Source organism: Sinocyclocheilus anshuiensis, unplaced genomic scaffold, assembly GCF_001515605.1.
Source record: "Sinocyclocheilus anshuiensis isolate Anshui unplaced genomic scaffold, SAMN03320099.WGS_v1.1 scaffold553, whole genome shotgun sequence".
Taxonomy (NCBI): domain Eukaryota; kingdom Metazoa; phylum Chordata; class Actinopteri; order Cypriniformes; family Cyprinidae; genus Sinocyclocheilus; species Sinocyclocheilus anshuiensis.
Window position 1 is genome coordinate 3,249,391 of NW_015539821.1, and position 16,084 is coordinate 3,265,474.

At 36.5% G+C, this 16,084-nt stretch overlaps 1 protein-coding gene and 1 non-coding gene across 2 annotated transcripts in view; one reads left to right on the plus strand and one right to left on the minus strand.

The window, feature by feature from the left end:
• LOC107684114 (protein unc-13 homolog D-like) overlaps positions 1-12,162 on the minus strand; it is a 14,594-nt gene extending 2,432 nt beyond the window's left edge. The window contains exons 1-32 of the mRNA XM_016480330.1: positions 11,951-12,162; positions 11,110-11,154; positions 10,972-11,019; positions 10,758-10,814; positions 10,570-10,677; positions 10,400-10,459; positions 10,037-10,103; positions 9,705-9,882; positions 9,562-9,606; positions 9,388-9,459; positions 9,178-9,247; positions 8,869-8,973; positions 8,084-8,176; positions 7,784-7,884; positions 7,453-7,570; positions 6,514-6,635; positions 6,154-6,244; positions 5,869-5,925; positions 5,662-5,759; positions 5,248-5,299; positions 5,006-5,136; positions 4,248-4,368; positions 3,947-4,099; positions 3,777-3,872; positions 3,454-3,660; positions 2,447-2,521; positions 2,269-2,348; positions 2,064-2,169; positions 1,743-1,814; positions 1,569-1,652; positions 1,370-1,490; positions 1,013-1,136 (exon numbers count right to left, since the gene is read on the minus strand). Coding sequence (XP_016335816.1) covers positions 1,013-1,136; positions 1,370-1,490; positions 1,569-1,652; positions 1,743-1,814; positions 2,064-2,169; positions 2,269-2,348; positions 2,447-2,521; positions 3,454-3,660; positions 3,777-3,872; positions 3,947-4,099; positions 4,248-4,368; positions 5,006-5,136; positions 5,248-5,299; positions 5,662-5,759; positions 5,869-5,925; positions 6,154-6,244; positions 6,514-6,635; positions 7,453-7,570; positions 7,784-7,884; positions 8,084-8,176; positions 8,869-8,973; positions 9,178-9,247; positions 9,388-9,459; positions 9,562-9,606; positions 9,705-9,882; positions 10,037-10,103; positions 10,400-10,459; positions 10,570-10,677; positions 10,758-10,814; positions 10,972-11,019; positions 11,110-11,154; positions 11,951-12,013 — 3,020 coding nt within the window. The 5' untranslated portion in view covers positions 12,014-12,162. The remainder of the gene's footprint in view (positions 1-1,012; positions 1,137-1,369; positions 1,491-1,568; positions 1,653-1,742; positions 1,815-2,063; positions 2,170-2,268; positions 2,349-2,446; positions 2,522-3,453; positions 3,661-3,776; positions 3,873-3,946; positions 4,100-4,247; positions 4,369-5,005; positions 5,137-5,247; positions 5,300-5,661; positions 5,760-5,868; positions 5,926-6,153; positions 6,245-6,513; positions 6,636-7,452; positions 7,571-7,783; positions 7,885-8,083; positions 8,177-8,868; positions 8,974-9,177; positions 9,248-9,387; positions 9,460-9,561; positions 9,607-9,704; positions 9,883-10,036; positions 10,104-10,399; positions 10,460-10,569; positions 10,678-10,757; positions 10,815-10,971; positions 11,020-11,109; positions 11,155-11,950) is intronic.
• Positions 12,163-13,753: 1,591 nt separating this feature from the next.
• trnag-ccc (transfer RNA glycine (anticodon CCC)) lies at positions 13,754-13,824 on the plus strand. The gene has a single exon. It is a non-coding gene; the product is annotated as a tRNA-Gly (tRNA).
• Positions 13,825-16,084: the final 2,260 nt, after the last annotated feature.

Genomic DNA, 16,084 nt, shown 5'->3' on the forward strand with positions numbered 1-16,084 from the left:
GTCAACATATTCTGTTACACCAAATACACAAAATAATGATCTTTAAAAAAGCATCATATGACCCCTTTAACAGTTTGTATTTGCTCGCTCTCTATCTCTGTCTTTCTTTCTCTGTCACCCTCTACTAGTACTGCTTGGGATGCACAACATGCTAATAGGCTACCTGATGTGGATTGGGCTGATAAATGAACACAGGTGAGGTGATACAGGTTACCGAAAGGCTTTAAAAACCCTCAATTTGAGTTTTCCTCAAAAAGAGAGCTGGGAAATGGAACTTTGTGTGTGGCATGTAGTAATAAAGGAATTAGTGTGATTATTTGAGTGTGTGGTTTGTAAATAGGAGAAAAATAAGACTTATTTAAGAATAAGAGGGAGACGGACTTTTTTATGGAAGCTTATTTCTGCCACAGAATTAAAATATAAAAACGGAAATTGCAACTTTTTATCTCACAATCCTGATTTTTTCCCCCCTTCCAATTGCAATTTTTTTATTTTAAAAATTATTTTTTTTTCCCTTTAAATTGTGAGTTTATATCTTGCAATTCTCACATTTTTTTCAGAATTCTGTCTTTACATCTTGCAATTCTATTTTTGTTTTCTTTGTTTATGCCATGGAATAAAAACATATAAAAAAAGGTAATTGCGACTTATCTGACCATTTTGACTTTTCCCCACAATTGCAAGTTTGTCTCTCACAATTCTCACTTTTTTTCCTAAGAATTGCTAATTTATATTTCACAATTGCAAGTTAACATCTCGCAATTTTGACTTTTTTTCCTCAGAATTGCAAGAAAATACAGAATTGAGATAAAAAGTTGCAATTACCTTTTTTTTTTTTTTTATTCCATGGTGAAAATAAGATTTTCCCTTACATTCTTTAAGATTTTTTTTTTCTTTAATTTTTTTCCATTTTCCATTTCCCTTCTGAGAATCTAGTGAGTGGGAGCTTTGAGAGAAAAGGGAGTTTTGGGTGACTTTGGATTCTAAAAGTGAACTGAAGTAGTGCACATACAATTCAAAGGACTCTTCGAACAATGGGTTGAGATCGCAGTTCTTGATTTTGGTGGATCGTGGTTCTACTTGAGGGAACAAGTGCTTTGGTTCTAGAGACAGCTGAACGAAAGGGTCACTGGAACCTGTAAGGAACAAAATCCAGTTTCATACTCAACAGAGATCAGAGGCATAATTCTGATATTTATCTAATGCAATGACATTCAGACAACTTTAAGTGTTGTAGGTGTCAAAGCACTATAGTTTCAAGACCTACTGACTCTTGATTTATAAATTTCTTCTATAAATACCACAGATTTTCACTTTTTTTTTTTTTAAAGAGTAACCAGCATAGTATAAAATGTGTTCGTCTGCTCACCATTTGAGTCGAGAGGAATTAGATTGACGGCGTTGAGAACCTCTACATGCAGTTTGTTCTCTGAGCGTTTGTATGAGGTGATGAGAGTGACAGCTCCGTATTTCTCTCCATTAAACACTTTCTGTAGGAAATGTAAACAAATCCATGTCAGTAACACTTCGCTGGGTCCTATGGGTGATTTCCTGATCTGTGATCCCACCTGTTCCCACACTTTTCTCTCAAAGAACTTCTCTATCAGCTGATTACAACTTAAAGAGTTTTGTGTCAGGTTTGCCCGTAGAGTCTGAGGAAACAATAATCGAATACACATATTTGAATGGGAACGAAAGGGAAGAAAAACAGCACACGAAGAGCATAAAAGAATAACACTGACCTTATATTCCTCAGTATGTAGTGTTTCAAGAGAAAGTCCATTCCCTTCAGCATGAAAACACTGTTCTAAGCACTGCCAGAGAACAAACACATAAAAGTACATTTCTGAAGAAAATATAAGGTGGTTGCCAAGGCATTGTTAAGGTGTTCTGAGTGTTTCTAGTGCATTAATATGTGGTCCTGGGTGGAAAATTCTAAGTCTGACAGTTTAGAAACAAACCACACAATCTGAGGTATCATTTGTGTCTCTAGCACAAACAGTACAAGACCAGTTACATGATGCTACAGTGCAATATTTATAGCATTAGGCTGAAAGACTAACCTGCAGAGCGTACAACAATCTCTGAACATAAACCAGGTTACTATCCTCCTGCAGAAACATCTGATGCAGAATCTTAACCGAGTTCATCCACAATGGAGTAAGAAGACTGAAAGAGAAAATTTAAAATATCACGAATGCTGATCAACTACAGTGAAAACAACAAAAATATACAGATATAGTCAGGCTGAAAAAAATGTTAGGATACCTATTAAAATTCTCCTGAACCAAATTCTCATTCATATACTGCAGTTCTTTCTCAAGGTATTTCATCAAAGGAACCACAGCCTGGAGGTAAGAGAGCCAGACACTCTTGCAGTTGCAGTGGTTTAGAAAAATGTAATTTCATGCTTCAAGCTGCTAAAAGTCAAAAACATATCCCTTACGTCCTCTGTAGATCTGGAAGGAAGCCTTTGACGTGAAGCCATGTTGCGAACATGTGTCTCAATGTCTTTGTTTAACTAAAAAGAGACACAAGAAACAGTTACACTTTGAAGTTTCCGATGCAAGTTTGGGAGGAGCTTAATCATCCAGTCAATCATCGCTACGACCGTATATAAGCAGCAGTCATTGCTCCGTTCCAGCGACAATTCTTCCAGCATCCCTCCAGCTCCCCTTCTCCTCCTCTAATTCCTTATTTTTCCTCCACACTGTACCATCATAAGGGGGGGAGGGGGTTCTTACTCAGAGCTCGAGCCGAGCCTCAGGTTCGAGCCTCATTTGCAGACAGCAAGCCAAGCTTGTTTACCATTATCTGGCAGGCCTGAATGGGCAGGCGAACTCGTGAAATTTCGATAGTCCACTTTAGATCTTCTACTAACTATAAGTAACTTTGCAACTACAAGTCAACTAACTCTCATTAATTTGCAACTACATGTCAACTAACACTTAGAGTATTAGCAGACTGTTAGGTTAGGTTTACAGTTAGTAGAATAAGATGAAATACTTGCAAAGTTACTTATAGTCAGTAGAATGTCTACTAATACTTCAATGACTATTAATAGTTGCAAAGTTAGTTATAGTTAGCAGAATGTCTAAAGTGGACTGTAAAAATAAAGAGTTACCCAAGAAACATGGCAAAATGTGCGTTGTAGTTGTTGTGAAAGTGTCTTATTGCACCATCTCAGGAAGAGCTTATGTAGATGTGAGAGAGGTTATAACACTACCTGTTTCTCTGTTCAACAAAAAAGCAACCGCATTCATGTCATGAAACATTTCTGAGAACCTTTCTGATGAGGCTGATTTTTAGGATTTTGAAGCAGATTATTCCCATCATACTTTTGAGAACAGTATATATGGCAGTTTGGAGACACCTTCTCTCAATAGTGATACATTATGACACAAATGGAATCTTTAACCGATGCTATTGATGATGTAATCGCAGATATGATACCTTCTTCCCAAGTGTTTCAACTGCAGAGCGGATCTCTCGGTTCAGGGCAGACTGTGTGTGTTGCAGCTGTGATGGAAGTGTGTTCTGGAACTGAGTATCTCCAATCACGTGTCGCGTGCGCTCCCGGAGCCCCGCCCAGTGTAGCTGCTGCGGTAGACGTGTCAAAACGGTGTGCAGATGCTCTAGATCGTTCACCACCACGCACAGCTAAATATACATAAACCATGAGGGGTTACTGTAAAACATGCAGATGATCAAACTAAAACACAATGCAAAGTTAAAGACCACACACCACATACAGTTCCACATCATCATCAGCTCACCATTTTTATAGCACTTTCTCGATCTGAGTTTACAGAGAGCTCCTTCACTCGAGTCTTCAGCATCTGACAGTAGGTTGATGCAATCTTGCACACATCCTGTAACAAACAATGCAAATTTATACATCCCACAATTCAATTAAATGCTAAAATGTGTGTGTGTGTGTGTGTACCTCTGTGAGTTTGACCATAAGCATGAAGGCCTCCTCCGGGTCAGGCCAGCTCAAATGTTCCCAGAGCTGAGCAACAGGATGCAAACATGCTGCAATATCCACCGCAGAAGAGCTGTGCTTGATGGGAACTCCTCCGGTCTGCAGCGGCTGCAACTAGAAAAGAGAGAAAGAGAATGTGAGTGTGTATTTCCCTTCAGCTTTAAGTCAATGTGCAATGTAACCAGCCATTTTCATTTTTGCTTAATGGAAATTCACAAGAACAATGACGACCAAGTGTCGACAGTATTTCAGAGAGTCTTACCTGATCCACATGCACAGCTTTTTCCACCCTCTCCATTGTGGTGCTAAAGGCTTTATTTAACCAGTATGGAAGAGCATCTCTGAAGTCCTCATGGAAACTTGTGAGCTGCAGTAACTTCCCCCTGAAAGAGAAATTTCATTTTTAAAGGGATAGTCCACTCAAAAATTCTGTCATCATTTACTCCCTCTCCTGCTGTTCCTGTATGACTTTCGTTCTTCATGGAAAACAAAAGATGATATTTTGAAGAATGTTGTAACTTGGCAACCAAACAATTTCAGGTACAATTGACTTCCATAGTATGTTTTTGTCCAAAACCATGAAAGTCAGTGGGACCCAAAATTGTCTAGTTGCCAACATTCTTTTGTGTTCTACTGAAGAAAGGAATAGTTCACCAAAAAATAAAAATGTACTCGCCAATTTAAAGTTAAAACGCCTTAATAATGGATTTGTTTACAAACAGGCAGCATTTCACTTCATACGATGTGAACTGAAGGACTGGAGTCGTGTGGATTATTGTAATGTTTTTATCAGCAGTTTGTACTCAGGACCCATTCACTGCAAATTTAAGGATCCATCTTTACTCTCATCTACTTCTTAGACAGCCTGAGGGTGAGTAAATTTAAATTTTTTGGTGAACTATCCTAGATGCTTAGGAAGTCATTACATTGGGTTGAGATTTTAACAGATTTTGAGTACAACACAAAATAATCTGTACTGTATGTAACAACTCAGAAGTTACAGCTGATTGTAGGACTGACCTTTTTTGTAAGAAGGCTTTATCTTTGTGGATGGCTTGCAAGTTAAGATACACAGGAAACAGGCCGTTTGCCAGCGGCTGATCCATTTGATTCTCCAACTGAGAGAGGGTAGCCTGTAACTCATCAGCCAGCTGTTCACACGCACACAAATAAGGGACAACCAATGATCTACTGACCATAGAAAAAGCCTGATTAGAGAACAAATGCACAATATTTTTTTATGTAAATTTCTTGATTCTCACCAGAGAGTCCAGTTTTCGGTAAACCACAGTGAAAACATCCAACTGCACAGCACTGGAAACAGAGAGAGAGAGAGAGAGAGAGAGAGAGAGAGAGAGTATTTTATTATAAAGAGAATCATAAAATCATGACTTCTCATCAGTGATGTGATGGACGAGAATGGCTATCAATTTAACTGTCCATTAATTTCAGTGGCACAAAAAATGGCCAAGAAACAAGTTCAAGAATTGTTCCGATTAGGCCTTCTCAATTAAACTATATTCAATGAGCAGCACATGTATTCAGCTCCAACATCCTGAAGAAATTCAATGTTTAGAAGTTAATAAGCTGACTAAATTACAACAGAAAAGAAGCAAAACCTTATGTCATTATTATATGCATTGGTTACATTTTAAAATACAGTTCATTACTTTTACCTGACAAACACCTTATTCCAGACATCTTTACTGAGTCTAATGTCTTCTTGCACTTCTCCAATCAACTGAGAGAGTGCACTGATGGACTCCAATGGATCCTGTCAAAGAGCACTTATAAAGACCCTCAACTCACATCTAAACTTACTGGAATAATATATGTTTTATATGCATATAGAATCAATGTCAATAATCGGCATGGTTTCTCACCTTGGTCATGGGTTGATGTAAACCTTTTTTGATGTTAAACCACTCTTCTGTGCCATTCTGGGAGAAATGGGACATGCTTTAGGTGACTAAATTATAAAAATTGAGTCACGCATGTAAAGCCCAAAAACTAGCCTGTTTGTTCTCAAATACACAGAAAAACATTTTTAAAAAGTGTTTTATTGTGATGTACAGTATATAACATCTATATAGTTCTATATACTTAATCTGTATACTATATTTACTTATCTATATACTTAATCATTTTAATCAGATTTTGTTACTCACAACAACAGCATCTGTGACCTCAACATGTAAGTCAAACTGAGCAGGATTGAGCTTCTGAAATGCTCGGGTCTTACAAATCTGAACAAGAACCCTACACACAAAACATAAATATACTGTATGAGATTTTAGCATATAAACAACATTACACACACACACACACACACACACACACACACACGCATGTTGTGTTTCCATGTTTTATGGGGACATTCCATAGGCGTAATGGTTTTTATACTGTACAAACTGTATGTGAACGTGATAAATACCAGGTACACACACACACACACACACACACATAAATATATATAAACAAATTATTAATGATTGCTAACATATGTTTTGCAAGTCTGTGTGTGTTACCTGAGCAGAGTTTGTAGCCGTGGTGTTGTTTTAGGGGTTGGAGGATAGATGTCCCTGTATTTAGACACTAAGCAGAGCCCATACTGCAGAAACCCATGTAGAGAGTCACCTAGCTCCTGTTTCTGTTGCCGTGCAAACATGTTTAACGTTTTTTTAAATCTTTTCAATTTTAACATATTTTAAACTGTAAATTATTCCCTTGAAAGCTTGGCTGAATTTTTATCAGCCACTACTTCAGTCTTCAGTGTCCCACAATCCATTAAAAATCACTCTAATATGCTGATCTGGTTTTAAATGTATTATTGTTCAAATTATTATCGTTTTTTTTTTTTTTAAAGAAATTAATACTTTAATTCAGCAAGGATGCATTAAAGGGATCGTTCACCCAAAAATGACAATTCTGTCATCATTTACTCACCCTTAAGTTGTCAAATATAGAAAAAAAAATGTATGGAAATCAATGTCTACCAGCAACTGTTTGGTTATGAATATTCTTCCAAATGTTGTGTTTAACAGGAGAAAAAAAACTCAGGTTTGGAACAACTTAAGGGTGAGTAAGTGAATTTTCATTTATGGGGGAACTACCCCTTTAAATTGATCAAAAGTGACAGTAAATCACACACATACATCGAAGACAAAAATGACTAGAATAAAAATGTTTATCACATAAAATGTTTAGCTGCTGATAAAATGTTTGGCTTTCTTGTGACAGCAAAAACAGCTCAACTTTACCACAGCATGACGATGAGACTTGATATCAGCCCATAACACTGATGATTTATGTGATAAATTGCTAAAACATCATGTGACCCTGTTGCAACATCCCTGCTCGTGATGCAGTGTAGAAAGTTCTAATTCTGTACATCTACACCCACTCTGAAAGCTGTGGGTTTCAGCTTTCAAATCACAGGGGCAAAATACCACACAAGAATCACCAACCTGCAGGTAGGGGAGTTCCTGTTGATCCCAGTGGTACTCTATACTGGTTAGCTGCTGGAAAAGCACAGTTGAGTCCACCTCCAGGCTTTGGTAAAGTTTGCTGTAGGCCACCCACTTCCTGTGCAGCACCACAAACAACCCACACAAGAGATTTAAATCCATCAGCATGTACTCCATTTAATACATCTAAACAGCACACTTAGCTCATTGTACTGGGGATGTAGTTAAAACATGTTAAAAACTGTCCCTAAAAAGCACAAATCAACACTGTCTGGTCTGCTGTGTTCATTTTATCAGTCTTGCTTTCAGATCAGTGATGGCATATTCTTACGCCAAGTCTTGGAGAAAAGGTGAAATGTCATTCTGGTTGGCGTAGTGCTCGAGCAGGGCTGTCCCCTCCCCACACAACTCTCCCTTCCACGGATTACTGTCCTGAGGGGTGAGAGAGTGGCATTGAAAAACAGAGAGTGTGAATGTGTTGTGAAAAGAAAAGCTGAGTTTAAACTTTACAGTATATAAAGAGTATTGTGCAGCAGGAAGTGATGTTGGAGCTTACACAACCAGTGGCCGTTTAAGATATTTCATGATTTTTAGAGAAGCTTTCATAAATTCTCTGTTAAATGTGTTGTACCTGTTGTTTAGAGATATGGGCTTGAACAAACTGCTGCAGGATGCCACAGTAATTCACATAAGGACTCCGTCCAGCACTCAGGGTCTCATCTCTCTGTAATAAATGAATCAAATGAAATGTAAGCTAAGGATCTGTCATTCGGTCATAAACTATCTGAAGTATACTAAAAGTATAATAGTCAGTTTGCAATGTTCATCTCTGGTTTGGTCTGTTTCAAAGGTTTCAAGACCAGTGCACAAACAGACGCTTTATTCCAGATTATTTCTCACAACTTTAAGTCTCTTTCACTTTTAGATAACATACTTCACATCAATATAGTTTTGTAATTTTATGTGCTTTTGTCATTTGTATTAGTTTTTTTCAGTTCCAGAATTAGTTCTTATTTATTTTCAGTTAGTAATTTTAGTGCTTTAACTCTAATACTTATATTTTATTTTATTTTAATTAGCAATGTTTTAATAGTTTTAGTTTTAGTTAATGATAATTAATTCACACATTCTAATGCATAGATATTTAGGTTCAGTTTTCAAAAATTACAAGATGAACTGAAAATAATTCCACATGCTCTGGTCATTCACACAGTTGCACTTCACTTTTTAAAAAGATATTTTTAAAAATGACATTTCTTAAAAAAAAAAAAAAAAACAGAAAAGAAGTACTTGCAACACAGTAGAAGATCCCTTTGTGATCTTTACGAGTTAACCAAACAAAAACCAACATTTTTAAGTACTGGAAAACTTAAACAGATTGCCTGCTGATTAACACAGGAGAAAAAAAGCTTTCACCTCTTTATGAATGTATTTAAGCTGAAGATGACACTGTCCTCTGTCTGGGTACGTCTCTGTTCGGGGCTCCAGGTTATACCATGTGTCCTCTGTGCAATGCAGGTCCTGCCCACAACACACATACAGTACATAAAACACATGATATGCAACAGAAATATAAGAGAATGAGATATCTTTGTACTTTATAATATATTATAATATTCCTTTAAATATGGCATAAAACAGAAATGTCTGAGGTAAGAACTGGTAACTGGAATTGATATATGGAAAATCAAAATGATGAGCATTGACTAATGTTATGCAAAATACCTTCAGCTTTAGAACAACATTCCCCAGAAAATCATCTTGGCCTTTCAATTTTTTTGCATCTTTTATCATCCTGTGAAGAGACAGTTGAACACTCAGCATTAAATTCAATGACAGCACCATTAATAAGAATTATTTAAAATATTTTTAACTTAAAAATAATTATTTATTTACAATGGCTTGCATGATTTAAAAGCTTTAAATGTTTCAAACCTCCTAAGTCCATGGATGTTTGTGCGAAACTCATCAAATTTTTGCACTAGTGACACCTCTTCATCTTTGTCCCTTAAAATAAACATGATTGAGGTGATTAGAATTAACACATAATGTAAAATGTACAGTATAGTGTCAGTATTTCTTATTAAAAAGCAAGTTATTTTCACGCACCACATCTCAATGTGGAAATTGGCATTTGAGATGTCTTCAAATTCCCTATAAATAAGAAGCAAGCGTTGAGACAAAACGATCAGTCAACAAGTTGTATAAACAGCTGCTCAGATACTCTCTCTATAGAAGAAATGCCTACTCACAGTTTGAAGGTCTCGTCCCAGATGGGGTTGAGTGTCTGTTTCTTTATGGTTGTCTGCAACACCTGCCCTTTAGCTGAACCCCGAACTACTGCTTTCTGAGGTTTATTGGATGATCCACCAGCACGAGACTCCTTGTCTTCACATAGGATCGACAGCAGGCAGTACGGATCACTGAATCCTGTAATCAAATATGCAGATATATGTAGAGGTTGTCTGGATAGTAGTTATGTTCAAATCCCGAAACTCCATTCTGCAGTAATAGATCTGTTTGTGTTTTTACTATTCTGTAAAATTAACAACCCACAGTCAACAGAAAGCAGATAAAGTCATACCACTAATGTCCTTCCCCAGAATTCCCTTGGCTTGTTTCACTGTAACCATGAGGCTGTAGATCGGGGCCTAGTCGTGGAGAAATTTACATATGTAATTCAGTAAATAACAACATAATGAAATACAGACTAAAATAAAACCGCTTTTTACATGTGGTATAGGCGGTTAGCTTTTCTTGCGATCTGTGAAGTTTACAGATGCTTTCGCACACACATGAGAACACATAAGGGGTCTTGATCACCCTGTCTGGGTGTATTTTTCAATAATGACTAACTGACTGTATTTTCTGCCTTATAGATTACATATAATCAGGATTTTATTACACAGGAGATTATATTATAATATGTTTTATGTCAAATTCTTACCAGCATGCTCTGGACTTTTTCACTCAAGGTTTTATGCTCATCCTCTGTCATGGAGAATGCCTGTCAGAGAATGAGTATTTAAGACCCAATATGAAATGCAACTATAAAATGAATAACAACCATACTGTAAAATACACAAGACTACAAACAAATCCAGAAAATTGTGTTACCTCTTTGATATAGTCTTGTAACTGCTTGGCACTGTACTGCTCTTTTGTGTGTGTTTTTCCTAAAATATGAGTGATTGTGTACAGAAGCTCCTTGTACAGCGGTTTGAGCTGCAGGGAAAATAATAGTCATTATTCCGCAAAGCTCACAGGAAAATACTTGAAGTTCTCAGTCTCTGGTGAATCATTACCTCCTTCTCTTTATGTCTCTTTTCACTCTCCTCTGGGTTCTCAGAGTCTTTGAAATCCTGATAATTCAATTATATTGTAGCAAATAGAATAATTTGTTTACATAATACAATGTCCTTCTTTGAAAAAAAAAAAACAACAGAACTAGCATCAATAGAGTTTTAAAATCTCTTCAAAAAAAATTTGTGAGAAATTATAGAATGAATAATTCCTTACCTTTCTGTTCAGTTTTCTGGTCATGCCCATTCTCCGTGCGGGTGAGGACTGAGAGAGAAAGAAGAGTTTCAACTCAAATCAGAAATTTAGAGAGAAATGCAGAAATTTTGAAAGAAAGCATAAATAATTATACAGTACCTGCCTCTGTCGGATCCGAGTCGACCCTGTACTCTCAATGTGGGTCTACAGATATAAACGAATGAAACAAAGATACTTGATAATAAATGTACAATCTGCAACATTTCTGCAATCATCAAACTGTTAACTGATATAGAAACTACATGCAAATACCTTTGTTGTTTGCTAACATGTATTCAGACACAAAACTACATTACATCATAACGTTGTCTATTCTAATTCCTGATATTCCTATTTTTATTGCTAGAAAACATCCAGTAGAATTGGAATCATTTATAAAATAATATCACATAAACACTTTCGTACTCGGTTATCAAGTGTCGGGCTCCACATGGAACATGCCAATGCAAATGCATGATTGTTGGCCTATCTTCACTGCAGCACTTCCTTATTATTAGCAGTGAGGAAACTTCATCGTAGTGACCCACCATCATGGGTTTAGGATGTTGCTAGTGTGCCTTGTTTTTACTGAAAAATATGTAATAATATTTAATAAACTGAATAAATGTCAAAGCAACCCATGTAACAGAAACCAGTTTTTATATAAACTGTTTTAACACCATTTTAATTCTTCTTCTTCTTCTTCTTTTTTGCATTTAATGTAACTAAAAATAGTGCTGCAGTGTCAAATTTTTTTTAAAGCACAAATGTTGCTCAATGAAAATGAGGTCACTAAACTGAAATTAATGCTAAAAGAATTGTTGTCACTGCTTGACATGTCATGTCACCTACCCTCAACTAATACCACTGCTTTGAGCATGCAACATATTAGGCAAGTTATAAAACATAGTTTTGACCCAAAGAATAAAAAGGTTTTTAAAAAGTAATGCATTTTACTAACCTCTTTAGGAGGAAGAAGTAGGTTTTCCCCTTGTGTGGATGCCCCATCTTGGACTGGTACCATATTTTACAGCTATACTCCTCACCCAATTATTCAGCTCTCCTAAACACAAGCAACGTGAGTGACAGATGCTCACAGCTTTTCCTCTGTTATATCAAATAGTCAACCGCCTAAATGGACACAAGTGTTGAGTCAAAAACGTCTCATGTTTAAATGCACAGTGTTTCATTTAGGGTGCGGAAGTTGCCGTTTCCTGTTAAAGGTCGGACTTGAAACTGAACAGTTTCTTCATACAGCAGAAACTTCTAGCACGTCATCTCCTCATGTTGTTCTGTCACTCCATCTTCCTTCCTCTCTCACAATGCACAACTCTAAGCCACTCACTCTTTATCTTTATGTATTTAGTGTCACCAGCAAGGTGCAGTCTTGATAGCTTCTTTTCAAACAGGATGCTCTGCTCTCATAGTTTCCATGGTTTGACATAGTGTATGTCACCCGTCTGTAGCTGTAGCACACTAGCTTTGCACCATTTGCAAAGAAGTGGCTGGTCCTTACAGTGTGTGATCTGTTCTGGTGAATATCAACAGATAACACTGAGTAATAATGAAGAACACCAATGATTTGCATTAGGAGAGGAAAAAGCTTCAGACCGCAAAGCAGTGTTGAATCTAACAGTTCCCAAACTCTCTGTTGGGAAGAATCAATAGGAGACTATGTTTCTCAAAATAAAGATGAACTTTTACAGTGCTCATTAATTTGAAGATATTGACTAGACAGAATGTAGACTTAAATCTTAAAAGTAATTTTTCTAGAAACTGTCCAAGTTTTTTTATTTTTTTTTTATTTTTACAAGTTTTTAAACAACTTGAAACAAAACAACACATATAAACCAAGGACCATGTGTATTCTCTACACCAGAAGGACAAATGTTGTACTATGTCCAGAGGCATAAATGCATAAGTTTGTTTTGTTAAGCATAATTTTCCATGCAGAGAGCTTGCCATTTCAGTTGGGTTGCTGAATCTGTGACCTGCAGGAAAAACTGTGATGCTAGTGTTTGGAAAGTCTTAGTCATACATATTATTTTTTGATCCCACCAACATGTAATTTAATATTGCTTTTGTAAATGGGAAATCCCCATAAACACATTTTCCCTTCTATATTTAGAGCTGTAAACCTCCAAGGGGGCTGCAAGATGTTTCAAAATAATATAATATAATATAATATAATATAATATAATATAATATAATATAATATAATATAATATAATATAATATAATATAATATAATATAATATAATATAATATAATATAATATAATATAATATAATATAATATAATATAATATAATATAATATAATATAATATAATATAATATAATATAATATGCTTCCAAACTATTTGTAGTTCCCACTGCGGTGTGACGAGTAAAAGCGCCATCATGTGGTCATAATGAAGAACTCCTGGTGTTGAGAATATGCGAATATGCAAAACACAGTTAAAGATAAAATCAGCGCAGAAGCGTGCTATGTATGTATGTATGTATTTATTTTTTAAATCTTAAAATATTTTAAATATTTTACTAAAACTGTTTACTGTAGTTTGTATTATAATGCTTATCCCTATATTCCACCCTGGATGTGTGGTACATTAGTAGTATTGTATACTGTTTGTTGTAGCCGTATTGAAATTCATATGGCATGTTGTTCGTTGTGCTGCAAGTCATATTCCTAAATAATTGTACATTTGGACTCACTGGGAAAGGAGCAGCTTCCTGTCCACCATATTAACCCATCAGCAGCATGCGCCGCTGGTGTAGTGGTATCATGCAAGATTCCCATTCTTGCGACCTGGGTTCGATTCCCGGGGAGCGCACACTTTATTAAACCCTTAAAATGAAACAGAAATAGGCTATTACAAAAAAACAAACAAGCGTTTATTAATTGTAATTCACTGGATGTCGACCGACTCAGCTATCATAATCAAAAGTCTCCTGATAAAGCGCATCGCCTGTGCACATCTCAAAACTAATGTCAAGCCTGGTCACTTTCTCATCTTTTCTGATAAAGTTTTTTATTTATTTATAATTCATGGCCTAATTTTCATTTTTAGGTGAACTAACCCTTTAAATAGTTTGCCATGTCTTGCCAAAGAATGAGCTAATGTGGCTAACATTCATCATACTTAAAGTGGGAATTTGTTATTTCTGCACTACTAGTATCACCAAAAATAATTAATGACAAAAAATAATGCCTGTTTCCAAACACGTTTCCCAGACACTCCTGTTTACAAGTCAGTTCACTCCTTAGCCATATTGGTAACACCCCTGGCAGCTTCTGGCAGCTAGAATGGGGTAAGACCGCAATCTCTAAAACTGTTTTTCAAGATTACATTTAAATAATATATTTAAAATCAGAAACAAAAATCCAATTGCTTCTATTAACCATTACAATTTCTCTCTATAATCTTTATATGAGCGCTCCATCCCCTTCCCCTACTGTTTCTGACATGAACTTTAAATTCACGATAAATGCAAGTAGCGACAGATCTTTTCTTCGCTATTGTGTTGTACATCTGAATGAAACGGACTATCGAAAAGGAAAAAAAAAATGTTGGATGGTGATTTGGTTCAATCCACCGGTTTTTCGTTGGATGGATGCAGATCTAAATGTAAGCTCACAATCTATTGCAAGAAAAGGGTGGGATTTAAGCTGACTAAATGTTTGGAGAATTCTAGCATATGTCACTAGAGAAAAGTCTGTCATTTCACCAGAAGATCGAGTTGATTAAACATTATGAGGTCAAAATTGCAAAAAGAAATGAAACATGCATTGATGAATCAATAACATTAATTTAGAAAATAGATAGGGTGAATTTTCTTTTCATGCTGACATAAACATCGCTGTTTTGTACCTTTAGATGCTCAGCAGGAGTCCACAAGGGCGGCTATGTGGTCTGAGTTCCACACCAGGCCTCGATCTGTTCTTTCAGCAGGCAGGCCTGTAAGTGGATACAAGGACTTTCAAAACAGTGTCAGGCAGACACAAAGCACTTCCACCAGCAGCTTGGGTAAGAAATTAACCCAATTAAAATGATTTGATATGTAAATGTTTATAAAAGCTTTGTAAAACATATGTGACCCTGGAGCACAAAAGCAGTCTTAAGTCACTGGGGTATATTTGTAGCAATAGCCAAAAATACATTGTATGGGTCAAAATTATGATTTCTCTTTTATGCCAAAAATCATTAGGATATTAAGTAAAGATCATGTTCCATGAAGATGTTTTGTAAATTTCCTACCATAAATATATCAAAACTTAATTTTTGATTAGTAATATGCATTGCTAAGAACTTAATTTGGACAAATTTAAAGGCGATTTTCTCAATATTTAGATTGTTTTGCACCCTCAGATTCCAGATTTTCAAATAGTTGTTTCTCGGCCAAATATTGTCCTATCCTAACAAACCATACATCAAAGGAAAGCTTATTTATTCAGCTTTCAGATGATGTATCTCAATTTCAAACAATTGACCCTTATGACTGGTTTTGTGGTCCAGGGTCACATATTTAGAACATTATAGTCTCAGATGAATGTTCATGCATGAAATGTGAGAATAGCTTCCTTATTTAAAGATAAGAAGACTTTTGACACCAAACGCTCAATGCTCAGCTGGAGTGAGAAGGCAGCCAGAGACAGGGTGAGAAAGCGAGGTCCTCACCACCCAGTGACGCAAAACCTAATTCTACTCAGGACCAGCAGCGCCCAGCAGGGCCAGTACAGTGATCTGGCAAGGTCCAACATGCAGCTGAATGCCAGAGTGCGAGATGCCTGGGGACCTGATTCATCCAAAGAGCCATTCTTTCAAACCACCACCAAAAAAACGTCCGAAATCCATACCCCATTCACTACCCATAGCGTTGACCTCAACCCTCAGACCTCCTTACAGTCCAGGCAGACCTGCTTCACACCCCACTCCCTTCCCAAACAATCACAGAGATCATTCAAAGTAGTTAGGTCTAGCACAAACAAGATTGGCCCACTGAATACGACTTCCCCTGAAGATGGCAAGACGCCACAACGATTGTTTATGAGGCGAACCTCCATGCCCACATATTACCATGAAGATTTGGAAA